Here is a 26704-nt window from a genome sequence, read left to right as displayed (position 1 = left end):
GTTAACTATTAACTCTAATTGGGGGAGAGAAGGAGAAAAGGGACTTTTTAAATACGCGGCGTTATGAAACCTGAGAATCTCTCCCCTCGATGAGAGTTAATAGTTAACAACGATAATAGGAACTTGATACGTAATCGGAGCGTTATAATTACAAAGTGAAAGGCGAGCCAGTAATATTCGGAAATATAAACCGCTTTAGCTTCATTTAAATTCCTTTTAAACGACTCAAAAAGACACCATAACACGTGCAGGTAAATAACAGCACATTTCTTTTTACTGCTGACATAGTGTTTGGGTCCCCTGTGGAAGTGTCGACTTAAAATGACTATGGTTACGATGAAGCCAAGTTGAAAAAAAAAGCGAAGATTGCGACTTGTGGTCAACAAAAAGCACAGCTACTTCAGACGTTTTGATGGCTAAAATTAAATATAATAAATTGTAATACAGTCGAACCTCCGTTTGCGACCACCTCTCCTCAGCGACCAGTTTTCCAAGATTTTTATCCAAATTCGGTTCCATTTTATGTAATGAGGGTCCACAATAGGGTTCTCAGATCCCGCTTTCCCGCCCATTTTTTCCTGTTAATCCCGTCATCCCGCCCTCTTTTACCTGGAAATCCCGATCCCGGCCACTTTTCAAAGACGTTTCTGCGTTAATTATTAATTTGTTAAATTAATAATTAATTTAATTACTAACACAGAAACCTTTTAAAAATAGACATCGCATAAAAGATCGCAAAAGAATTCAATGGCTAGCAGATAAGTAAGAACAAGTAATTATAACGTTTCTTTCTGTAAACGGTTTACTGTTTTGCTTTCTTTTGTCCACGTATCAGTGAAAGAAAATGATTGTTCATTCCCATATTCAAGAGATGGCCCGTAAACACACTTTACAGTTCCTTTCAAAGTTTTCAGCGTCTTCACTTTCCTTGAAATCTGGGCTCAGAACTTTTCTTTCCGAATGAAGGCATTCCTGCTCGTAAATCCTTCTCGTAATATATGGTGACGCAATTCGTAATGTTGCATACTTCGTTCGGTAAATCACTCTCACCGCCATTCGGTTTAGCCATCTTGCCCAAAACAGGGCAAGCGCTCTGGAAAAGGTCAAAAGACTAGAAAAACTAGAAAGGATCGGGGGCCAAGATTGCAGACGCAAGTGTCGAAAATGTTGGAAATGGACAGATGTCATTGATGTCAGAGGTCAACACAAATTATTGCAATAGGATTCAAAGACCTCATACAGTCTCATGATACTAACTTAGTCAAGCGATAATGGATACGTTTGACAGAACCTGATAGGGTACAGAGCTATTGCTATTCATTACCTGAAACCTGGCACAGCTATAAGCACAAAAGGTTCGTTTCTGCCAGCTTGTGGTTTTTGCGCTGGTCAATAACAATTTATGTGGTCATGTAAGAATTCAAATCCCGTATCCCGCTCTGTTCCCCTTGCGAATCCCGCATCCCAACCGCATAAAATCACGAAATCCCGCTCCCGCTCGCAATTGTTATTCCCGCTTCCCGCCCCTGTTTTCTGCTCAAATCCCAAATATCACCGCGAAAAAAAGCCAAATCCCGCATTCCGCCAAACCTATTAGGAACCCTCTGTAATCGACCCACGTATGGTCTTGTGGAAACCAGTTGGAGGAGAGGGTGACCTCTTGACAGCTTCCAGCTTTAGTCAAGACGTTGCCATTTCAGTAGCAGTTTCGCAGTTCAATTTGTGGGCATCCCTGGAGGAAACAATTAATGATCTCTAAATGTCTTTTAATGTGATTATAATAAGCCCTGAAAGTAGCAGTTCTTTCAGTCTTCCATTGCCAGTCAGAAGTTCTGTCACACATAACATTGGTTTGTCGAACTTTTAATTTTAACGTTAAAAAATAGCATGAATAAGACTGGTTATCATAATATGCGTCCAGTGGCTAAAGCAGCAAGTGTTCTTGAGTTCTTAGGCCACGTAAACCTTGCCACACGACGGACGAAAAATAGCGCTGTTTCTATTCTTTGACACTGATGTAATAATAAAGTAATATGAAAATAAAATCTTGAATTATCCACGGAATCCATACCACAGAACATTACAGTGTTCCCTCACAGGGCCGTGTAGATCCAATAATCTAAATTCTTCTCAAATTATACAATAAGCTAACTAGCTAATTTATAATATAATATAATATAATATAATATAATATAATATAATATAATATAATATAATATAATATAATATAATATAATATAATATAATATAATATAATATATTATAATGTAATGTAATGTAATATAACATAATATAATATAATGTAATATAATTATTAATTATCCATTAATTTAATGATTTGCCTTGCCTCCGGCTCGAATAGCTCGTCAATACTACTTTCGGCAACAGGCATACTGATAGTTGTGTTGAGCATTATTTGCAGTGTAAATAAAGTTCTCGTTGTCGTTGTTGTACTAGAGATACTACACGGGAATCTGTACTTGGGGCCAAAAGAAGGACGTCTTCATAATCGAATGCTACTTAGAACTTAACAAGTCGAGTAATTACGAGATTTAGCTGAAATCACGGTTAGAACTACTAGCCAAGATCACAACAGCATCTTGCCCTTCATCTTCGTGACAGTCTCTAGAATTAATCAGACAGCTGGAAAAATTACATCACTCGCAAAAACCGAGGCGTAACAACAAAGTCCCGCTGTTACGCTGAAGGTGTCTACCCACAGTCTACCGACTCTCAGGAATTGTTTAAGCACTGTTACTACTCTGTTGCTATGGATATAATTCACTCGGAGGTGGGGTACAGTGGGACATTTTCTTCTCCAGGAGATGATACTGCTGGGTTTGTTGAGTCTGGAGTATAACCCACTGGTGGGGGTGGATCCGGGTCGGGGTTTCCTGCCGGTAGAAGCAAATCCTGAACCTCTCCAGGCTGTGCGGTACGAGATGCTGAAGTTGTAACTGTCGACATTGGAATTCCAACACCTGCTTCAGTGTTGCGCGCCTTCTTTCGATTTGCGCGACAAAAACCAATGCAAGCCACTACAATCACCAAGAATATCACACCGCAAACGGTGCCAAGAATTATCGCCAAAACATCTAAAGACAAAATGGAACACACAAGCACATTAGTAGAAGAACTCACTTTAAATTGAAACGTACACAGTCAATAAAAAAGTCTGAACGTACAGCGATGACTGGGGTACACAAAACACTCGATATTGCAGTTTCTTCTTAGTTATCGTGGACTTGAACTTTAAATAAAACCGAGTCACACTTTTCCATTCTGATAAAGAGACTAGTCTAGAACGATGGCGGATTTTATCCCATACCGTAACTATTTCATTAAGCGAGGGTAACGTAAGATCACGCTTAATACCCAGGAAGAAGCAAGTGGCCGAGAATGTTGGAGAAGGACTGAGATATGATTTTGGTTGATAGAGTTAGCTTTGTAGCGAGGTGATGACAATAGAGCTAGGAACAGGCTAGAGTGGAAGAACTTTGTTCGCACCCTAAACGAAACTTTGGCGCAAAAAGGATGGATGATGCTGATCAAGGAATTTTGGCCCGCCAACTACCAAACTTTTGAGTCCTTTAATTGCAGTTGCTGAGTTTATTTGAAATGACGATGGGAACGAGAATTTGGAAGGATACAGTCTTTTTTTTTTTAGATTTAAGACTATTATTTTTGTGGCCCAGGCTGAATATCCTGATTTTTCTGCCGATTTTAGTCTGATATATTTTTGTAAACATTCTTAGCCTAAGTTATAGCGTATGACATTTCCCGTTTTATTGACTTTGATGGCGTTGAAGTAATTTTGGAGTTATAGACTGCAGGAAGCAAAGCCTGATACGACGTACCGAAACACATAACTACTTGCAGAAAAGCTGGTAAGCATCGACCATACGGCCAGTGCTGCCTTTTTTTTTTTTAGTGAGTTTAGAGGAAGAAAGAATTTTATACGGTTTAGTTAAAAGAAGTTAATTGTAGTGCATTTACAAATTTTAAAAAATCTCAGTCTAGGGTTTATTCTTAAAATATTCTTATAATTTCTCAAATTTCAGCCTCGTTTTACTTATAAAATATATTCTTTTATAATAAAGTTTCCAAGTAACGCGCGCTCTGATTGGCTGAAACAGCGTGCTTTATCAGAGAACAGATGCACGATAAGCCGAATCTCAAATTTCTGCTTCGGAATTTTGACAAATTTGACCCAAATTAATCCTCACCCTTGTGACTCAGACAAACGCAATGGAAACGAGCTATTTGTCTGCAGTAAACATGACTGCATGGAGGTCATTGTTAACAACAGTAGTGTTGAGACTGTACTTAAATAACAAGTTTTGCTAAATTCCGACAAAACGGTTATCACGTTGCGAAATAAACAAATTCTCAACCTACGGCGAATGCTTCGATAAAACACATTATATTTGTTACGAAGGCAGAAATTATACTATAGAAGTAAAACAACGACAGAAACACCAATTGAGCTGTCTCTGTTTATGATGAGAAGCTTAATGTTAGTAAAAATTGCTCAAATAACACTTGCATGCATGGAGTGTAGTAATGCTCGTTCCCTAAATAGCGATCTCCGGTCATCTCAGAGAAGTGAAGTTCGACAGTTACAACGCTCACCCGATGTGTGATCAGTTGAAAGCTTGTTCTGATATTAATATTCTCTCCTGTACTTGGAGTAAAACCAGTGGGAGCAGCTTAGTCTTTCCAACTTTGACGGTAATTCGGGCAATCTTGCTGCAAGCCGTAAATAACTGTAGCTCTTTTCAAATATAGCTCAGCATCTCGCATTTTTATCGGCAAGCTTTGAGCTCCTTGTTTCGTAATTTCCTTTGGAAAAATGCCCGTTTTCATGAGTTACAATGCGGCCGGATTCCACTGGATTAGAAACTTTTAGATCGATCCATATTTATAAATTAAACTAAAAAGCGAACATCGAAGCGATCGTTCTTCTCTCGAAAGCCACTCGGAATTGAAAGCTTAGCTGAAGTCCAGTTGTCATTGACAGCTGTCGCTTCGTGAGCAGTCAAATTTTTTGAGCAATTCTAACAAGAACTGTGATTGGCTCATTTTAGCGTGCTTTATCAGAGAACGGATGCACGCTGAGGCCACTTTTCCTCGTTTGGACAATAAAGTTTTGGTTGAAAATATTAGCGGAATGTGAGGGGAAATTAATGGATTCTTTATCATAAAACAAATAAAGAAGCCTCGACTGTGCTCAGCACTTAGGAAGCGGTAGAGCACTCAAGAAGTAGAGAGAAACACTCGACTACGTCACGTGTTCCCTCTCACACTTCTTTCGTGCACTACCGCTTCCTCCCGTACTTTACAACAGAACAGAGCACAGTCGAGGCTCCATTATTTCTTTTTTAAATATACATAAAAAAAAGAGTGTAACGTTTTGAAACGCGCATAATCTAGGACTGTGCCGAGAACAAATTCAGTCCAAACGTCCAAACCTTATAATTCGATGCTTTTGCCTTTCTTTTCATTGGCCGAGAGCCCAGCATGTGGCATGCAAGTAACTGCCTATAAATAAAGGTCTGCTCACGCGGAGTACCGTCTAATTGTGTTTTCCGGTAAATAATATTCATTTTATGTGTAATTGTAACCACGCTCTTGTGTGAGAAATGGCTGATAGCTTCCGCGAGCGGTCAGAGTGTAATTTAAATATTAAAACAAACTTCGTGATAGAATGATAGAACAATTACTGAACTCGGTTAGAGCAAAATATCGTGATTTTACTGCGTCTCGCAGATCAATTATTTGCCCCAGCCTTCAACTTCGGCAAGTAACTGATCTGCTCGCCACTGGCACATCACGATGTTTCCCTCAACCTCGTCCAATCATTGTTAATTATCTAGGCTTGGAAGCGTTATTTCATACTGGGAATGATATGGTATCATTCCTACTTTTTAACACTCTTAACTTACTTCGTTTATTCACAGCATTGAATGTGGCTTTAAAACCCGGGTATTGTGCCCGGTATTCAGTATTCGATGTGAAACGAACCCGCATGTACCGACCGCTTGACTTCAAAGGCTCTGGAACTATATCATCACAGTAAGTTCCTAACGGCTCACCGTTGTACTTCCCATCAAAAACCTGAAGAGAATTGTAGAAGCATTCCAACGATGGGTGTTTAGGAGGCAATCTAAATCTGTCAAAGCTGAGTTCCACAATTTTCCCCTCTGGTACAGTGATAAGCCATTCACACTTAAGCCCTGGGATGTGGTATTCCACTGGGCTATGTAGAGTTCCGTGTGAGCCAGTTAGCTTCAGGTTTAGATTGTTGTCGTTTCGTGGGAGACACAACTCCTCATCGAAAACTGAAACAAGAACAAGAGAATAATATTCTTAACCTAGCCAGATCATCTGGCTAAGCAAGGAGAAAATGTACGAGATTTGCGTGCATCCTTAATTCGAGACCGGACGTTTAGCTTTACGACTAGAACATCGATAGATGACTGAGCTGGAATGGACTGAATTGAAAGCTGCAACTAGACATACTATACCATACAACTCGCTACACCTGCCAGGTAACAGTTTTTGATCTCACGCCCAGTTACACCGTGGGACCAGTTTTTCACAACTAACAGTAAAAAAAATTGAGTTATTATAACTAAGTTGACACCGCAAGTCACTAAAAATTGCCATGACGAATTAGATGTCTTCCACAGGGCTACAGTACTCAACAAGGACACATTGACTCTGACTGGCGAAAAAATATGTAAACTTCAACCATGCATGTAAGAAGCATAGTTAATGAGGGGAAAGCATAGTTAATAAAGGGAATGGAACCCAAAAAGGTTCTTTGTTAATGTTCACTTTTCTAGCCGTGACCATGCATAAAACACAATAGTTACTGAGGAACTGACCAATAGAAATGTTTCGGTTACGTAATTCATGTGGAGTGTTTGAGCGCAAAACAAGACTGTACACAAATGTGGACCTTTCAATATAAATCTTGGCATCTTTCTATGCTCCTTTGATGTTTGCCGGGCTTCGTAACCAGACCCCTCTATTAAGTATGGCAGAGGAGAATCACTCAGGTAAATCACGCCCTCCAAATTAGGAGGGCCTGGATGGGAGGCTGAAATCTGCTAAATTTTCGATGATTTTGCGGCTCTCAGTTCAGTTTTAAGTCCATTTCTCAACTATCAGTAAATTTTGCAGATCTCAGATTTCAACTATCAGTTAAGAACGGTATCCTTCTTAGACTACGAGTACACCCTCTTTCGCTTTGTCCGTCTTGAGTGCAGCGAAGTTTCCTCGCGGAGCCATTTTCTCCTCGAGGTTTTCTTACGGCCACGCTCAACAGACTAAGCAAAAGAGCGACAACTCGCAGTCTACATCCTTCCAAGAGACCATGATCTAGATCATAAGCTCTAGATCCTCTCAACTACCTGTTCGATTCCATATTTAACCAATTCAAAACTGTCAGCTAATAAAACCCTATCCAGACCCTCTTGGAAGGGAACTTGTTTGTCTTTGGGGGACTGGGACTTGGAAATGTTAAGCACATCTTTCTTCAGAACGTTCTCGAAAATCTTCGGATATGATCAGGTCATCCTCGAAAATGTTCACTTTCCCGTGTTAAAAAAGGAACTAAATACGTAACACGTACTGCGCAGATACCTGACAAGTCGACAGCTTCAAAATGTGCTTTGAAACCTCTTTTTCCTCGCACGCCAACGGGGACGGCACTAAACGTAACATACATGGTACCGTCGGATAAACCTCAGAGGCCGTCTGGTTTTCACAATAAATGCCGCCATGGAATGGCCGAAAACCATCACCTATTTCAACATGGTCCATATACGTATAATTCGTCATGCAATTATCGTTAACATCATTTCTGGAACTTCCTCTAAGTTCGATATCTGCAAACGTTAACTTGATTTCTTTATCACCAGGAGCGATGAGTCTCCAGACACATGATGCATCATCTGGATAAGGGACAGGATAATCGGGGGAGAAAATTGTTCCAGAATATTTGCCGAACACCGCCTCCATGTCAATAAAATTGTTATATGGGTAACGACATATCCCAGCGGCTTCCTCTACAAGTAAGTAAGAAAAACAACAGCAATATTATTATGGGTTTTTACAACGCGCTTAAGACAAATTTGTCAGGTTTAGTTGTAAATGGAATATGTTCACATAAATAAAGTCATTTCAGTTCTTCTTGTTAAGACCCGTCTTTTAACCCTCGGACGTACAAGCTAACTCATACCCCCACCGTGGTGTACAAGGGGGGGGGGGGGGGGTGTGGACGGAACCAGACCAAAATAAATTTACATTGCCCTCAGCTTGCTCTAAGAGATGATACCATTTTTGGTGGTTATGACGTCATATGACGTCATTTGACCCGCCATCTTGGATTCGCCGTCTTAGCATTTTCCTATTTTAGACTATTTTTTTTCTTTCTATTTTCTTCTCTTTCTTTTCTTTCAAGGAATAAAGGAAATTGACACAAAATCAAGCCAGAGTGCACAAATTAATCCATTCAGTGACTGGAAGAGGGATTTGAACCCAGGACCTCCGGATTACAAATCCAGAGCGCAGCCTTAGCCACTTGGCCACGCCGCCTCCTAACGCCCCCTCGGTACATACTGTTAAGACTTCGGGCTGATATTCCAACAGTACGTTCGGTCGGGTAATCAAGATACATCTCATTTTATTTGTCGTAAATTAAAGTTTCCTACCCAAGAGCAAACAGAGTGACAACGAACGGGTTTTTTGTACTGAAACTCATGTTTCTACTGCGCCAGAATCGTTAGCAAAAATATATTGAGCGAGAATATGGTTTTAATGTACGCGTGATTACTCAGTACCTGCTTTAACCACCGAAACACTAATGTTGAACCCTCTGAAAGTCATCTCGCTGTCTGTGTGGAACTTGACTGACAAGTTATTTCCCGTGGAATAAATAACTTCAGGGTGGACTGTACCACAGAATGATCCAAGAAAGAGAGACGATTCCGAATGTCCATCATAAAATGTTAGGTTATCAAATGGGCAGCGAGTCAATGAAAGGGCTTGATCTTGTTGCAACTCAAAGTCATTGAATAATACCTTTAGTACGTAACCACCGAGCGGATAGTTGAGTTTGTTTTCAATTTCAACCTGCCATGTGCATTCCATGTTGTTAGAATAACCCAGGGGATAATTGGGACTTGTAATAGTTGTGTTGTAAGATCCTGATGCAGTAACCAGCCATGAGTCGTTCCCGGTTGAACAATCTATCATTGAGAAAAAAAATAAATAAACGTATTTACCCTTGTAAGAGCCTGCACAGTGGCCCACCAAGTTTATCCCTTGCAGGGCTTCACACATGGGGCATTTCATTGCACGGAAAGAAGAAATATCTCTACTTGATCTATGTATGAATGCAAAAAATAAAGATATATAATGTAGAATGTAACAACATGAAATTAAGTCGCTTACTCTGAGCAAATGTTATTTGTCCTGCCAAAGCCACCAACACCAGACCTATAAGATAAGAACAAATGCAGACTCACGTTGCATAGAGGGTCACTTAGGGACATTTTAAATTATTAAGTCTAACGTGTACAAATTTAGATGTTGCCTTCTGCCTCATGTGTCAAAACGTGCGAGTCTTCTTGATCTCGTAAAAATACACAAATCAAATGAAACTAGTGTGGTTTTCAATTGAGTTTCGAAAACCAAATCCAAGCCTATTCCTCACCAATTAGACTGCTCAGCCAATCTCAAACCGTAGTAAAATCAAAACCAAAACCAAAACCAAAACAAAAGTGATTTCTTTCGGCACTCAATTGAAAACGTGCCGCTCTAAAATTCGTTTATGGAGCGCCATATCCCATTAATTGTCCATGGCACTCTATGTTCACCTGTGCGTTCACTTTCACGCAAGTCAAACGCGTGTTCATTTAAAAAGTTTTATACAAGGACCATTTGCGAAACAGACACAAAAAGGTTTAATTCGGAAATGACCTAGTTGTAGCCTTAAGATCTTTCGTATCACTTAAATTTTGGGGCTCAACAACTAATTAGAGTCTCGCTCGATCGTACCCTTGATCCTTAAAACTGATCGGCTAATTACGCCGGCGAGATTCACCGAGGCATACAGTGTAGGCAATTATTTTGTGCCAAGACGAACGAAACCATGTACCTTTGCGCTCAAAAATATCAGTGATTGTTTACAATTGTTGTAAATGTTAAGTAAACATCAGCAGTGAAAGTTCTTTAAAGGCCGTTGGTAGTTTTTCTTCTCTCGTGGTCACTTGTATCAGTACTTTTAGACACGATCCTTTGACAATCGACAATTAAGTTTGTAGTTTCGAGGCGCTGATCCACAATAATTTTCGATTTCACGACTTTCGGCCCCTCCGCCCCCACCCCCACCCCTTCTTGCCCCCATGGTTGAATTTAATTTACCAAAACCAAACACAATGCCCCGATACGCCATGCAGTAACGCAATCCGCAATCATTGATAATTACTCAAGTGCCGTATTTCGCGTGACCACGGTACTTCAGCTTGTTTCTCCGTGTAACGAGCAGAAACCCGAAAAGGATCGGAAAACTGTGAAGAAAGAATAAGCCTTTGTACTGCACTATCGTCAACCAAAATGTATCCCACATATTTGAAGATTAAAATTATTGAATTACCCCACGAAAATTTAGTTAAGCCCACAAATTTGCTTGACTCGATTACGCGCATAATTTTAGGTATTCTTACCAAACAAGTTAAAGTTGGAAAAAATAAAATGTCTTCTTAGTGCTTTGGTCTGTCCGAATCAAGAACTGTTCCCTCCGTGATCCGACTTGGAACGGCCTGATCGAGACCGAAGGGCCGTAGTTGAGACCTGTGGCAAAGCTTTTCTCGAACGGACCTCGGACCGCTCTGCATTCTATGATTACCCTCATTTTTTCTTGATACTATCTATTTCAGCATTGCTTTGTCAATAATTTTTCCTTTCATTCGCAATCATCACTACAACCTGTCAGTTCTGATACACTCTTTTTTTATAAGAACGTCTAATTTTGGAGTTGAGGCTGAACGTTCTTATATTCTTTGCGATTTGAGGCTGAAAACGTTCTTAAGATGTTCTTGAATTTACATGGTATACAGTGTGATTTACTGGTACCATCGCGTACTACAACCCCTCCCGGGGGGGGGGGGGTGCTCCCTTATGTGGCCTTTACAGGTATGTGCGGCCCCAAAGGGTATGGTTTTTCAGCCGTTTTGGTCATAAATAGGGTATCGATTTTAGCCATTTTGAACATTTATAGGGTCTGCTTTTGCTCTCTAGTCTTGAATTGGCCATGTTTTTTTAGAAGAAGCTACTTTTTCATCAGTATCAATAAAGCCTTTAACATCCGTCTGAACTAGGGAACTAAGTGTAAGGCAGGTCTGAAACAGGGTATTGATTTAGGCTCAGGTCATAAATAGGGTATTGAAAATTGCAGATTTATGACCAAAATAGGGTAACGCTTTTGGGAAGCGGGCCGCACACCCCCACCCAATTTTTCTCGGAGTACCCACCCTCCCCCCCCCCCCCGGGATTACAACTCTAAGCTGAGAGAATATAAGGTCAACTTCCTTGATGATACTTCAGACTTTGTATCACCTGATGACTTTGACGGTGTGGAAGTTATTTTGGAACAGTCATAAATAAGAACTCAGTGCTGATTATTAAAAACCAAGACGTGTGTCACGCAATAAGAAAACCATTGTTAATGTTATGCAAAACATGCCCTTAAGTATTTAGGTTAATTTACATTTTTTGGTACATATATTTTATGCATGTCATTTAATGCTCAGATTAGCAAAATAAAAACGTTCTTAATCGACTCTCAGCCTGAGGAATGTTCTTAATACGTTCTTAAAATTTTGGTTAATCTCAGCCTCAACACTCTTATAAAGAAAGGTTCTTATAAAAAAGCGTTTTATTCAGTATAAAGGAAGGCATAAAATAGATTGTGTGATGAATTTGTGAGCGTGCAATCACCCCCGTGATCCAATCTTAGCTATTGTTCGTGTACTTGAGCGTTCTGCTGCTTTACTCGATCTGATTATTCTGTGCAGTTCTACAGTGTCAGTATTATAAAGGTCTGCCTTGTTTGCATCGCAAGATTTTACACATCACAGTGTCTTGTACATTTCAGTCACATTTACGTTATTGCAACAGGCCAACGATTTGAAATAAACATGTACAAGGTTAAAATAAATATTCAGATAAACGAACAGGAGCGACAGTATTCCAAAATAATATTAATTTAACGGTTAAATTTTCAGTTCTGACATTCTACAGGTTTAAGGGCGGTTTTGATTCAGTAGCAGAAAAGCGTGACATATGTTTAACAATTGCTTTATACAGTCTGGTGTTCTTGGTGGACGAGAAATTAACGCCGGTAAGGTCGATTTTCCTCAAGTTACAGTTGAAACACTTAACATCGCTCTGCCGCTTTTAAGCCGTCTAGTTGTATCGATTACACTTGCCCGCGAGTTTTATTTCGCGAGAGGCTGCTAGATGCTGTCACCTGGATAGTAAGCAGAATAAGGACATTACTGCGTGTCCTTTAGGAGTCCGTTTTGAGTTCAATCAATGTGCTGATGAATTGACGTTTTGTAAGACAGCGGCGTTTCACAACAACGTCAGTAGCCATAGTAAACTAATATAATTAAAGCTTAAAACAATCGATATCTTACCAAAAATATGCCAGCCTACTATGTGTTCCATGAGAAAATAATTTCCCTGCTTTTTTGTTGATCTCATATGCTGAGGGCACGATTAGCGAGACTGCTACAAAATCACGTGATACTAGTGGCCACCAATGAAGGACACCCAAGCTCCTGGGTACAATCACGCGTCACGCAAATAGAGGTAAGTACATCGCGAATTCTGCTTTCTCAACCCTAAAAGCGTTTATTCAACCACAGAAATGCATTGAAGTACATTCCACATATTTTCCCCCCGAAAATCACAATTATTGGCCAAAATAAAAGTTGTGACCCGCACGGGAGACCGGGAGATTCGATCTGTATCCAGGATCGATCGAGGCTCCTGGATCATCTGGGAGAACTGACACCGTCTGTGAACAGGCTCCCGACGAGCGCGAAGAAAATAAAATAAGGCGAGCGAAGCGAGCTTAGCGGGGTGGGATTTTTCCCTTTCCTGGGCCTCGTTTCTCGAAAGCTCCGGAAACTCTTCGGGCCCGTAAAGCCATTTTTAGTTCATCTGTATCTAAAAACGGATGAGTGCACACGCCTGAAACTTCTTGTATGAAGAGAACCTCTTTCACATTAAGAATAGGTGAATAAAACAGCTCTGTAATCATAAGCTACGAGATTCTGCTATGGCTTTCCGGGTGGGAAAATTTTTCGGGACCTTGGAGAAACGGGCCCTAGACCACTCTCGGCTATATCCGCCCGCCTGTTTTTTTCCCCAGCAACACAATGTGTTGGCAGAAATCTTGTATACGAATTGAGAAGACTTCTACGTCCCCATCTATATTATCTCGGGTACCCGAGACAACCCTTCCCTCGAGTTACACTGGCAGAGCAGAGGTAACTTTTATTATAAGTTTATTGCTTTGCTGGTAGCTTAGTTGCTTAGTTGTTCTTTAGCCAATATCTGCTGAGTTGTATACATGTATATATGTGTTACTATACATTGAACTCGCGATCTCTTTTCTGATTGGCCGAAAGCGTACAGTGAATTTTCGAAATCAGCGCCCTGCCTCGACCTTGATTATTCTGGATATCACAACAACTAACCTCATCCAATAATTGTTTATAATCTGTATCTCTATAACTCTATATCTATTTTGTACATCTATATCTGTTATCTACGTTTATACATACATACGCACTCTATTCATAGTTTAATTATTTATACTCAAAATCAAATAAAGCTTGTATTTTTTTGTGAAGGTCCTATCTTTATGGTTAATGTATCCAGCTAAAAGGAAATACAGACATTTAGCCTAAAAAATACATACTTATCTACTTGGACAGTCAGTATGCCTACTACATGTACGATAAAAATGAATAGGTTATAAAAACTACTAGACTATTACTTATTTTAAACAGTGCGAAAACCCGAACCGGGCCCCTAGAAGAAAAGTAACCTATCAAAACGTAAACTGAGAACAATGGACTGGTACTTCTCTCGTGACGGTAAGTAATAAGGGTCTGTTTGACATGAATTCATAAGTACTATCCACTCCTCTGGGCTACGTATATACACTCCTAGAGATTCAGTCCTTGACGGCGAATTATCATAATTACAAATTTCCCTTGAAAAAAGTAGCTTCAGAACTCATTTTGCGACAACTAAACCAAAACCCTTGAGAAGCGTAAAAGAAATAGGGTCGAAACTAGCCAATGAACAAATGGCAAAGTTTCCTGAGAGGTCCGCAACACCTCGCACTTTGCTGGATTTTCAACTTTGTTAAGAACTATTGTTCGTATTCTTTAATGTTAGTGGTTTATCTGAGAAAAAGTTCGATATCCTTAATCTTATGTTATCCTCAAGTAACGTTCCAATGAGTAAACTTTCCAAGTGGCCAGGTTCGAGAAGTCGCACTGTAAAATAAACTGAAGGAAAAGGACCAATAAAGATAATATACAACTACATATTTTCCTTTAACAAATTTTTTGGCAGTGGTACTGTAACAGTTGTTGGTGTATCGTTCAATGAGTTTCAGATTTTAGGTGCAATATATCCAAATGCACTGAGTCCATACGCAGAATTATTTTTATCCATATCGATATCTGTTTATGTATAGTTAGGAGAGCATAAAGGTAATAGAGTTGATCCCACAAATAGATCCTTATTCCCAAGATAATCCCTCTGATATTATTTTCAGATGTGGTACCCAGTTCCCCCGTGAATGTCACCAGACCCGTCCTTTAAATGTTTTCGTGGCGGATGAAAATGCGTGGAAGACTGACTGGTGCGACTAATTCGAGAGGTTACCTTGGTAACAAGATCAAAATAAGAAATTATCCCTCTCCCCCTTCATCCTCTCTTTGCACAAATTTATCGAGTCCACACTTGTTGATTTAATCAGTCCACACTTGTTGGTTTATCAGTCCGCTCTTGTTTGTTCATATATATTGGTGTCTGTTTCTGTACACTCTCTCCTTACGGAGACACGTTTCTCGTATCAAAGGTGTCTTGCTTACAGGAGGGTCGATCTGAATTGGAATCTGTGTTTCAATCTATACCTACACGTAATTTCGAATCTGTAGTTGAATATATAGTTATTGGTATGTGTTATTCTTTTCCAATTCTCGACGAACCTCATTATTTCACGGGCAGTCAGATCAAGCTGTTTACTATGACAGCTTCCCAAAGAAACTATGAAAAGTTTAGTCTATGACTAAAGAAGACAGTTTCCGTCCCACAGTCCACAATAATGTAATTCACAACTCAAGAACTTCCAGAAGGTGCGGACGCTTTCACTGGTGCACGCTGTAGCCATGGGTATGATTGCCCTGGAGGTGGGTACTGCAGAGCTATTCCGTCTCCAGGGTAGGGTGGTGGGGATTCTTGAGGATAGGGGTTCGCTGCATCTCCTAGCGATAGGTTAGTTGGAACTGTAGCATAATACACTGGAGGGGCTTGGTAGGGATTTGCTGCTGGTTGAGACAGCGGTTGAATATGAGGGGAAAGTGGATACTGAATCACTCCTAGTTGTGCGGTATGGGATAATGAAGACATTGGCATTCCAGCATCAACTGCGGTGTTGGGAGTTTTTTTGCGCTTTGCAATCAACACCAAACAGCTTACAAGTACAATAAAGACTACCACACCGACGACGACAGCTACTACCCATGTCTTGGGAGAATAATCTTAAGACAATCGAGAGAAAAAGAAACATTAAATGAGCATAGACCTGACTAAATTACCAGGAAATTTGCAGAGATGTTATTTCCTTCGTTGCTGTTACTTTACCCATTACACAGCCGCTTCGCTTTACATGAGAAACATTGTGGCTCTAGTTCATTAACTATTTTAGGTGGATGTTTCAGGTTTACTAACATAGCAAGATTCACGGGTGTAGATATAATCCACCAAGAACTTCTCCGTTGCACGTATTGGTCCACTGCTCATATTGAACGTTTCTTCTGTAATTTTTCCAGGAAAATCCCTAATGAGTCAAGAGTGGTCATATCTTAGTTCAAAGATGTGTACATCATGCTTCGTTCAAATTCCCTGCACCAATAAAGATCTTCGAAAACTTCAATGTTCATGCCACCTGAATGAATAAAAACTGAGGATGTCTCCTGACAGAATGTTTTTAATCAACTGATTTGTTGGAACATGAATGCAGAAATGATTAAAGTTTGGCACAAATAGTACACTTTCTGTAAGACGACCAGAAAAAGTCCATCTAACAGGGGTTCATTCTTATGGGAGGTTGAAAAATGCACTTTGCAACTAGCTGAGGCCATCATGACTAAATGATGGCTAATACAAGAGACGTCCACCTACCGGAGAGCTGGAGGTCGTCAGCCGTTGTTGGCGTCTGAGCTGTGCTTGGTTTATCCGATGGCAAAGGTGTAACTTTGCTTGCTTTACCCTCAGCTGTGAATGACGCAGTAAATCCACCGTAATGTGAATTGTCTCGATCTGCTCTAAATCGCAACTGCATGTAACGACCACTGGAGCGAATGACCTTCGGAATTGTGGAACCACAGAATTTTCCTATAGTCCTACTATAATAGCTCTCTCCATCTAGAATTTCCACATAATCTGCTGTGCATCTCCAGCTGGGTTCCAGTTCAAAACTGTCAAACCTTAGTTTCACAGTCTTTTCTTTTGGTACAGTGATGAGCCAATAACAGCTCAAACCTGGGGGGTACCAATCAGGGCTAAGCGGACTGTGTAGAGTTCCATTATAACCAGTTAATTGCAGATCGCTATTGTATGCATTCCCCGGAAAACACACGTCCTTGTGATCTATGGAGGAATAAAAATTCTACAAATTAAGCTCAGTAGTTCCTGCCAAACCTAGTCTCTTACAGAAAATAAAGGACAATAATGGGCAATATGACACAAGATTTAGCCAATCTGATCTGCAATCTTGATACATTTCTTGTTTCCTTACTTTTGAAAACGGAAAAATATGGAATTCAAGCTTCCTATTTTGCACTATTTTGTTCGGGGGCTGACTATGAGGGTAAAGTGTATTGCCAAAACAAACAATTCAGTGAATCTGCTGGCCAGGAATCCAACTAGTTTAAGGCCACTCGATCCTAACCCCAGCACAATAACTATCATGCTATCACTCCTCTCAAATCAAGGCTAATAATGCAAATGTAAAGCAAGCGCAAGAACGTGTGAACCAACGAAAGTACAAGAAATCCTCATCACAATCTAGTTAACAGCGTTCAAATCAGCAATCTTAATCGTAAGTCTACTTGCAAAACAAATTCACCGCTCAATCAAAGTTTTCATTTTCACTTGAAATGAAAATTGAAAGGACAGTTGGCGAAGGACTGATCAACCTGAAATTATACCATGTGCGCAGGACTTTGCTGAAAACTAAATGTTTTCTTGCGCAAATTAAAGACGTGGAGGTGCTTCATTGAATAGCACTTGATGCTTCTGCCGATGAACCCTGCGGTATTCATTTCTGCTGATGCTGGGTGAAGATGGACTTTGCGGTCGAGTTTGTTTATGCTGATGAAATCTGTGATTGCCAAACACATGTCAGCTGAAACTGCTCGAAAGTGGAACGTCGGTAAGTCTTTTCTATCTTTTAAAACTTCAGGCCAAATTCCACAGCCTTCTTTGTACCTTGTGGTACAACATCTTCTTGTATTCCGATTCAGAAACACTGGCGAAAAGCGAGTTTACGCCCGCCATTTTGTTTTTGCTTGGTTTACGCATTATTCACTCGGCAGGAGGTGGGAAATGGTCATTAGTCAGGGTTAGGGAACCAATCAGATTGCTTGAAATACATGGAGATCACTGAGTGTGTATATAATAAACCAAATTATTCCTTAATTTTCGCGTAAAACGGCATTTCAGGTTTAAGTGCTACTCAGGAAATTTTTATCATTTAATTTAGCTCTAGAGCTGTGAATTTAACGCTTCAATAAGATATCTATTCATTAGCCCTAAGGATAACATCCCATCACGCAACAGTGTATACATGTTGACCAATAGAAAAAAAAACTTAAACAAAATATGAACTCACTACTGCTTTGTCCAAATGCAGCTTTTGCCACCCAGGAAAGCAATATCAGGCCTGTAACAAAACAAATTAGTCACGAGGTGAACAAGTATACAATCATATAATGACAACTTTACAGTCACTTTGCTGATATCAAAAAACGTCATTATTGCGCCTTGTAGGCAACTGTCAGTCATTTTAACGAGTAGCGAACTCTTTTTAGGCTGCGTTCCTTTGGGGTGATCTGGATCAGGATCAGTGATCCAAGATCACTCGGATCATGGTACATCAAAGGAACCGATAAATCCACTCTGGTCACGGATTCATCGGTTCCTTTGATGCACTATGATCCGAGTGATCTTGGATCACTAATCCTGAACCAGATCACCCCAAAAAACTTGGCAACGCAATTCTTGCCATTACTATAAACGCAGTGAACGTTACGCTTTCCAGTGGAGGACTACTGAGGCTTTCAAAGGACGCTTGTCAACCTCCCCCATTTTCGATGCCATCGAAATTATTGATATTGCATGGTGAAGCTAAATCTTTCTATGGCTTTACTATAAGTTGTGTTCCTGACTATTATCGTATGACCCGTGCGGCCCCACGCGCAATTTCCTTGGAAAACGATAAGAAAAAAGGTCCCGTATCAGGGCCGTACTCGTCGAAGTGATAGGGCCGGAAAAACACGTACGGCCCTACTAGTAATGCGTACGGCTCTACTAGAAACTCGATGCGAGTTAATGACAAAACAATTTTGTCGCTGCAAAATTTTGTTCTCTTTAAAATGAGTGATGAAAGTGAGCGAAGTTTACTATCCAGGCGAACTGTCCGATGCAGAACTACTTCAGTCTCCAACTCACTCCGAAAGCACAGAAAGAAAGTCAACAGTCCTCACAACTGAAGAAGTTCACAACTTTCTCATAAGCCAACAACAAGCAAACAGGCGGTCAAGAGAACAACTTTCCCGGATGAATTGTCCGATAGTTAATCTTCGGAATAAGCAAACAGTCTTGAGGCGAAACTTCTTTCAGTGGAAGGCATCAAAGAACTCATCGTGGGTCAAAAGCAAGAAACCAGGCAAGTCGCGAAGAGAACAAAGTACGATATAAATTTTTTCTTCGAGTTTCCAGAGTTGGGAGAAGAGAAATCACTAACATACCTTGTGTACAGTAGGATAAATTGCTCTGCAGTTTCTACATCAGTGTTGTTTGAAGAGAAAAAACTGAGTACGAGCACAAGTTCATTACCGTACAGTTCATCCAAAAATAAAACTCGCTTGAATTTCCACTACACAGCAAAGCCAGCAAAGTCAGCAAACCCAGGTACTGTTTGCGGGAGCCAGCATCGGTGTCATTAATATTCAGTTGGTAGTTCTCCCTCGTTCAAGAGAATCCAAGAGGTCGACAAATAGCATGAAACGACGCCGACATTTTCTTGGGTCTTCAGACGAAGAAAATTTGTCAACAATTTCAGTGAAGCGTGAAGCAAACTTTTGTCACTCGCTAAGTTTTTGATGGTTTTGACATAGTTTTGACAGCTTTATGTCAACTTTTTGTTGGCTTTTTAGCACGAATTGTAATTGTAGACATTGAAAAACAAATATGAGAAAATGAGTCGTGTTTTTCGATGAATTGTGAGTTTCTTGTGCGACGCGAAGAAATAAATAGCACTGAGTTTTTATAGTAGAATCTTTTCTGTAGTTTTTCGGCGCACGGCCGTCTGATGTTATGTACTCGCGTCCTATTTAGGTTCAACCGTTAAGTGGTCATATGATAAAATGCTTATTGACTGAGTAAGGTCGGGCCGGACGGGAAAATATTTGTCTCTTGGTCAGGACGCACGGACCTCGCTGCGCTCGGTCCGTACGCCCTGACCTCGAGCCAAATATTTTCCCGTCCGGCCCTCCCACTCAGTCAATAAGTACATAGTATGTTTCATTATCTTAAGTAATTTCACAGTGATTTCCTTCGTTTCGGCATGCTCCCAACAAAATGTAATAGCCAAACTCTCCCATGTAAACAAAAACCGAAGCTCTGGTGGAAAACACGGGGTCTAAGAGAAAAACACGGGGGAACCATTTTTTCGTCAAAATATGAATTTTCCTCGCTAAAATGAGAAGTCGAAATTTTGTTATTTTAAATTTTAAGGAAAACGACCAATTTTTTAAGTTTACTAGACATGTTTCGACAGAACTTCTGTCATCTTCAGTTGAATGATTACAAAGCAAGTCGAATAATAAGTAGACAAAAATGCTAATTAAGACAAATAGTAACAAAAGAACGTGAAAAGGTGTAAATTAAAAGGATAATTTTAGATTTACATGGTGTAATTGCTGATTGAGGCAAGGTAGTTCTTTTTGAATATGGATAGCCTCCTTTATCTTGAGTTGAAAGCTGGTAGTGGCTTGATCTAGAATATGAAAGCAGTCGTTGAACACAATGAGCGACATCGTTCAACTGAAGATGACAGAAGTTTTGTCGAAACATGTCTTGTAAACTTAAAAAATTGGTCGTTTTCCTTAAAATCTTTACGTGTCTGCTGTTATCTAGACCTTTATTTTAAATTGCAATGAAAATCAGTTCAGCATCTCGGCGTGAAACCCGTTTTTCGATCAAAAAAGCAAATTAAAGATTTCGTGAGAAAGAAAGAGCCAACGTGCCAAGCACGGTTTTCTTTTGCAAGGGGCGTCTATTTTATTTTTCGCAGTAACTTGCGTGGATTTTTTTACACCGTCCTTTGAGAAAGAAATAATGAAATAATAAAGATTGTTTTGCTTAGTACCATGAAAGAGCCTTTCTATACAAATAATCACTTTCGACTAAGGGACCGATCATTATTTATCGCCTGGAGGGTAGCGGAGGATTTTCGGCTTAAGACAGTAACATTTAGCTGATCTCACCTTTAAATGTTATTTTATTGAAGTATCCCACTCATCGCTATTAATAAATTTCGTGATCCTCCCCTCAATGTCTTCACACACATATTCACCTTTCGACGTGTATATTTAGTGTTCTTAACGGTCATATGACAGTAATATTTCTAACTATGATGCTGACTTGCAGATAAGTGAAGCCGCCATGGTGCCGTCTCTTGATCCGTGTGTTCCATTCCCGATATCTGATCAGGGTTCTTAGCAGAGGTTTTCACAGGCGTCCAATAAAGCATAACAGGCGGCATAAATTAAGGTGAGGCCAGATTCGCCCGAAGGGCCAAGCCAGCGTAAGGGGTCCGGGGGTAAGCTCCCCCGGAAAATTTTGAAATTGTAGCCGCCAGAGATCCGATTTCATGTATTTTGGGGGACGAAGTGTTACGGAAAGTGAGTTGTTTATGATCTTAAATTTAGATGTAGCAAGTAGCGCTGTTTCATCTTTTTAGTTATAAAATACTTTTTTTCTTCTTGAAATGCCTCAGTCTGCACATCTTAATTTATTGTTATATGTGTACAAATGTTAATGATCGGGACAGGTGGCTACATTCGATTATTCCGCCGTTCTACTGAGAACCCTGTGACTGATGTCAGTTGACATACCAGCAACTAACCATCCAAGTGCTTGGAAACTGTAAAGTTACTTTTTAGCTAGAGTGCCAAATAGCCGTCTACAAAGTCTGTATGGGCATGTGACATTTAGAGATCCCCCCTTTTGGACTCTCAGTTATGACTGACCCCCCCTTCTGTCACCCCAAAAATCAAATGATCCTCCCCTAAAAATCCTCCGCCGCCCCCCCTGGCGATAAATAATGACCGGTCCCCAATGTTCCATACGACAGAAGTAATTATAAACCTGGAGTCTGATCATTTATGAATGGCTAGTGAGGTCCCAGTCGATAATTAATGTAAAGGGAATAACATTTTGATTTCACTAGAACAACATTGTTTTTGGTAAACTCGTGTGTAAGGAGACACCAAAAACGAAATCCACATTCGTAAGAGTGGAGATTATTAGCGCTGAAATTAACGCAAGCAACTACAGTACTGCGCCGACTTCTGTTTCATTTGAAAAAACACCCAAATTTATTTTACAACTGGCATTTCAAGAAAGTTACTGCATTTTCTCCATTAATAACGCTTTAAACCCCCTTAGCTTTTGATTCAAATTTGGCCAGGCACATTTTATTTGTTTATTATCCCCCTTATAATCTATAATAATTTTTGTTGCCATTTCTCATTGAGGTCCTACTTACAGGTAACCGGCTTTTAATCGAGCAAATACGGCAGCTGTCGCTTTTCATGGTTAAAGATACTAAGCAAAACAATCTTTATTACTTTAATATTGCTTTTATAGCGGAGCTCCGGCGGCCCCAAGGGCCGCCAAGCGGAGCCCCATACTCATATAGGAAAGAAAAAGAAACCCATGAGTTGATTTTCTCATGGTTATCATGGCTAGCGGTACTGCTCGTGGGCGCGTACGCACGACGGCGACGGCGACGGCGACGGCGACGGCGACGGCGACGGCGACGGCGACGACGACGGCGACGACGACGGAGTCGCGCAACATGGCGGCCATACGTATAGGTAATCATACGGTTTCGAGTTTAATTTGGAATTAATTTGCACGAGTTAGTTTTTCAAAAAGCTGAAATTGCACGAGCCGCTTCGGCGAGTGTAATTTCAGCTTTTTGAAAAACTCACAAGTACAAATTAACTCCAAATTGAACGAGAAAAACCGTATGATTACTTATTAATAATATCGAGATGAAAAAATTCGCGCGGAGGAGGTGCCGAAGGATCTTTCTTAAAGCCATTTTTTCTCATTTGAGAAAACTTTTTTCAAAGTTTCGGCACAAAATTTTCGTCATCATTTTGCGTGATATCATTTTCTTAGAAAAGTTCCTATTGTCTTTCAGTTAATCATAATCCAGAATTTCGACGTGTAATTTGCACTGCTGTTACACTTTTTGCACTGCTGTTACACTTGAACTGCACCGCTCTTGGCCAATCAGAATCGAGTAATGTTTTCATGTGTAATATTATCCAAATGATAGGTTGACAGAGATATGCACCCTTGGTTTACCGTGAACTTCTTTGATATTGGACATCCATGTTATGATCAATTGACATCTGTCAAAACAAGGTATCCGCTGACCAGTATCATGTGACCATATCGCGGGCTTAAGTTTACAGCTCATCGAGGTCACGCGTTTTTTTCAAGTTGACCGCTGACCAAGTGCTGGTTTCTGATTGGATTGCGGGCTCATGTCAGGTTAACTTGTTGAAAACAGGGCAGGATTGTTCGGAAGGCGTTAACGCTAACCCAGGATTGAAAGTTGACCAAATTATAACTTTTTCTTCTATGCAAATGTTTTTTGCTGCTTTGTTTTGTGTATATGGTGATTATTAAAACTCAAAACAGAAGGCCAAACAATATACAGAAAACCTCACTGCAAAGTTGAAAACTCAAATCAAAATTCTACCTTTTCCTGGGTTAGCTTACTCGGGCTCTGAACAACCCGGCCCAGGAGCTACGCTTTTAGGCTGGCCTAAATCTATATATTAAAGGTAAAAATTAAAAAAACAATCCACGCAAGTTACTGCGAAAATAAAATAGACGCCCCAAGCAAAAGAAAACCACTGCACGGCACGTTGGCTCTTGAATGGTTTTCTTTCGCACTGAAATGTTTGAGAAATGCGTTTCACGCCGAGATGCTAAATTGATTTTCATCGCAATTTAACCTAACAAAATGTCGACTTCTCATTTTTACTATACCCCCGTGTTTTTCACTTAGACCCCGTGTTTTCCACCAGACCTCGTGTCTTCCACCAGACCCCGTGTTTTCCACCAGACCCCGTGTTTTCCACCAGACCCCGTGTTTTCTACATCCCGGAACCCCGTACCCCGTAACCAGGGACCCCGGCCCCGCGTTTTCCAACTAGCCTCCACAAACCGTTCGCAACTGAAAAATCTAACGAGCGAACAAGCGAAAAGCTAAGATACTAGACAAAGAAAGATGTATTAAAGAACAGATTTATTTCGAACTACTTTATGTTAGTTGCATTTAGTTCACCGGTTAAGTTCTCCAAAAGTGTTTTTCCGATGTTTGGAATATCTCTGACAGTAATAAACAAACTGAATGAATCTAAATTCTTGCGAGATTCGTAGGTTGATTCAGTCCCTTACTTTGATCTTCTCTTGTAAAAAGTTGTTTTATCTTACACTAGAAAGTGGAGTTGACACCCCATACAGTAGCATTGAGTCTGAACCTCGACCATAGCTCTGTTAGCAAAGATTGTACTGTTTTGAATTTAAATAATTCATTTCCATATGTGTAATCACCGTGGCTCATCGCATTTTCATTGTGTACCTTAGACACGGTCCTTTGACAATCGACAAAATCGCATTTCAGTTTGCCGTAGTTTGTAGTTTCGAGTGAACGTTGTTCCACCTTTTGCCAATGATTCTCTCGACTTTCGAGTGAATTGGAGACCACTGGAGATTCCACTTAATTCATGATTAGATCGAATTTATTTGTCAAAGCCAAACACAACTTCATGACACGTCGATGTCACAACTTAGAATTTACTATTACGTTACATATTTATTCAATTCGCGTGACCACGCTCCTTCAGCTTGTTTCTGTAATGATTAGAGATACGAAAAGGGTAGAAAAATTGTGAAGAATAATCTTTTAGCCTGCACTATCGTCGACCAAATGCACCCACAGGTTCGGAGAATATTGGAATCCCGCAATATTGGACATTAAAATTATCGAAATACCGACAAACGGAAATTGAAAGTGTTTTGTGACTAATTTTGTGCTTTGCTTTGTGTTTCATTTCTGCTATGTATGTTAGTTTATTATTTCAGTTGCCTTAACTTGAACGCTTGCGCCCTTTCATATATGATCAACCCTTTCTTTAAGGGATTTAGTTATTTTTATGTATTACAGATCCTTCTTCACCGCCTAGTAGATGCCCACCGATTGACTCGCTTGCGAATTTGCGATGCAATCTCTCTAAGTTTCCTTACAATACAAGTCGGAGTTGGGAAAAAAAAAAGCTTCTTACCAGCTTTGGTCTGCCGTATCAAGAACTTTCCCTTCGCGGTCTTGAAACTGTCCATTCGAGCCATAACGTGGGCCGGAGGGCGGCTAAGAGATCCTGACCTTGGCAAAGCTCGCCTCTCAGGCTTTCCGACGGCAAAGAAGATAGTATGCAGTGAGTTAATTGATTTGTTGAGGTAACAATTTCTCTTCGTTTACAATCCTGTCTACAGTCCCCTCCGGTCCACAGCGATATCATATAATCAGTATAAACATATCGAAAGGTACGGAAGTGCATGGTCGGACCGCACAAAAATCTGGCGTGATGAACTTCCATGGCGTGCAACCATACAATTCCTCGTGACCGTAGAGCAAAGATTGTACTTGGGTGTTTTTGTTGCGATAGAGATCGCTGATCACTGCTCAAATAATTTCCTAACAGCTCTATTTTTGTCAGAGTAATTAAGTGTTGCGTTGCTCGTATCGCAGGGTGTACATTTATGCCGGGCATTTATGCAATTGCAACAGGCCAACGCTTTGCCAAGACACAGCTAAAATGAATATTTATTAAGACCAGAGACCAAGAAACACAGTTAACGTAAAGTATAAATTCAAAAAACTTAAGAAATTAAACGGCTGCGATGAACAGTTTTGACTTTCTTCAATATTTCTACAAAAAGCAACGTTGCTAAACGCCATTATTTACGTCCACTTGCAACCTTGCAAAACAATTGTCGTTTGATTTCAGAAATACAGTTACAATTCTGCTTTATGGACAGATACCTACTTAATACGGGAAGTTTATGTTTGTCCCGACGCAATGGTCATATACTTTCTATCAAGTTTGGCCCACTTAATACGGACATTTGTTAACGCGGAAAATTTAACTGACACTTAATCTCTCTGACCCGCCTGATACGCTCTCTTGATCATACAAAGTGAATCTCGCTTTGCGGAGACTAGCACGGGCTTATCATCGTAGATTCGGCAACTGTAAACTGGAATGCTTGAAAGGAAAGCTTGAAACACGTTAAGGCGTTTTTACGGCAGTAGCATAAAAGCGAGACCATGCCTTTTTTACAAATGTTTTTCCTCGCTGTTTGACCCTTGAAGACCTTAGTGCGAGAAACATTTGACAATTCAGCGTAATTTACCCGGTTTGAACTTAAGTTACAGGTAGACGTGAAACTCGTTCTGTTGCTTTTGTGTGCTTTAGTATTTGCATCGATAAAGTTTGTCCGCAACATTTATTTTGAAAGGCCGCTTGATACGCTCACCCGGATAATAAAGACGCTTCTCTGAGTCACATTGATGTCCGTATGAACCTAAACATGTACAGAAGAGTTTACGTTCTCAAATACTCCAGAGAGGCAATTCACACTGGGCAGGCGACCCGACACATCGGCGGGTCACGACAACGACTAGGGCCCCAATTAACTATCTTTAAGCTTAATAGAGTGTAAAAAATATTGCAACTCACCAAAAAAATAGAAGCATGCTTTGTGTTCCATGATCACAAATAAGCGAAAGTAT

The 26704-nt window shown here is 40.2% G+C and overlaps 2 protein-coding genes across 4 annotated transcripts in view; both read right to left on the bottom strand.

Annotated features, from left to right (window-relative positions):
• Nucleotides 1-1847: 1847 nt before the first annotated feature.
• LOC110049322 (CUB domain-containing protein 2-like) lies at nucleotides 1848-12958 on the bottom strand. 3 transcript variants are annotated; one of them, XM_020755115.2, is made up of 5 exons: nucleotides 12711-12958; nucleotides 9463-9507; nucleotides 8850-9257; nucleotides 7651-8075; nucleotides 6161-6341 (listed from the first exon to the last, which is right to left on the bottom strand). In XM_020755115.2, the coding sequence occupies exons 1-5, from the start codon at nucleotides 12775-12777 to the stop codon at nucleotides 6297-6299; spliced, it is 990 nt and encodes a 329-aa protein (XP_020610774.2). In that variant the 5' UTR covers nucleotides 12778-12958; the 3' UTR covers nucleotides 6161-6296. The 3 variants fall into 3 exon arrangements, with proteins under 3 accessions (XP_089130457.1, XP_089130458.1, XP_020610774.2); XM_089274331.1 differs by lacking the exons at nucleotides 8850-9257; nucleotides 9463-9507; nucleotides 12711-12958 and adding an exon at nucleotides 1848-3095 and having other exon boundaries at nucleotides 5946-6341; nucleotides 7651-7829; XM_089274332.1 differs by lacking the exons at nucleotides 8850-9257; nucleotides 9463-9507; nucleotides 12711-12958 and adding an exon at nucleotides 1848-3095 and having other exon boundaries at nucleotides 6096-6341; nucleotides 7651-7829.
• A 611-nt stretch (nucleotides 12959-13569) lies between these two features.
• LOC149103412 (uncharacterized) overlaps nucleotides 13570-26704 on the bottom strand; it is a 13166-nt gene continuing 31 nt past the window's right edge. Inside the window, exons 1-4 of the mRNA XM_089274335.1 lie at nucleotides 26652-26704; nucleotides 18215-18265; nucleotides 16504-16971; nucleotides 13570-15860 (exon numbers count right to left, since the gene is read on the bottom strand). The exon at nucleotides 26652-26704 is cut by the window's right edge and continues 31 nt beyond it. Coding sequence (XP_089130461.1) covers nucleotides 15439-15860; nucleotides 16504-16971; nucleotides 18215-18265; nucleotides 26652-26682 — 972 coding nt within the window. The 5' untranslated portion in view covers nucleotides 26683-26704 and the 3' untranslated portion in view covers nucleotides 13570-15438. The remainder of the gene's footprint in view (nucleotides 15861-16503; nucleotides 16972-18214; nucleotides 18266-26651) is intronic.

This window comes from Orbicella faveolata, unplaced genomic scaffold (genome assembly GCF_042242905.1).
Source record: "Orbicella faveolata isolate gen_17 unplaced genomic scaffold, um_ofav_v1 contig_35, whole genome shotgun sequence".
Classification (NCBI taxonomy): Eukaryota; Metazoa; Cnidaria; class Anthozoa; order Scleractinia; family Merulinidae; genus Orbicella; species Orbicella faveolata.
Note: the sequence above shows the minus strand (reverse complement) of the source record. Positions and strands in the feature narration are given on the sequence as shown.

Coding starts and splice junctions, on each gene's coding strand:
- LOC110049322 (XM_020755115.2), bottom strand. CDS start 12,777: ATGAGATCAACAAAAAAGCAGGGAAATTATTTTCTCATGGAACACATA. Junction 9,508..12,710: donor AGTAGGCTGGCATATTTTTG/GTAAGATATCGA, acceptor CTTATCTTATAG/GTCTGGTGTTGGTGGCTTTG. Junction 8,076..8,849: donor TGTTTCGGTGGTTAAAGCAG/GTACTGAGTAAT, acceptor ACTTACTTGTAG/AGGAAGCCGCTGGGATATGT.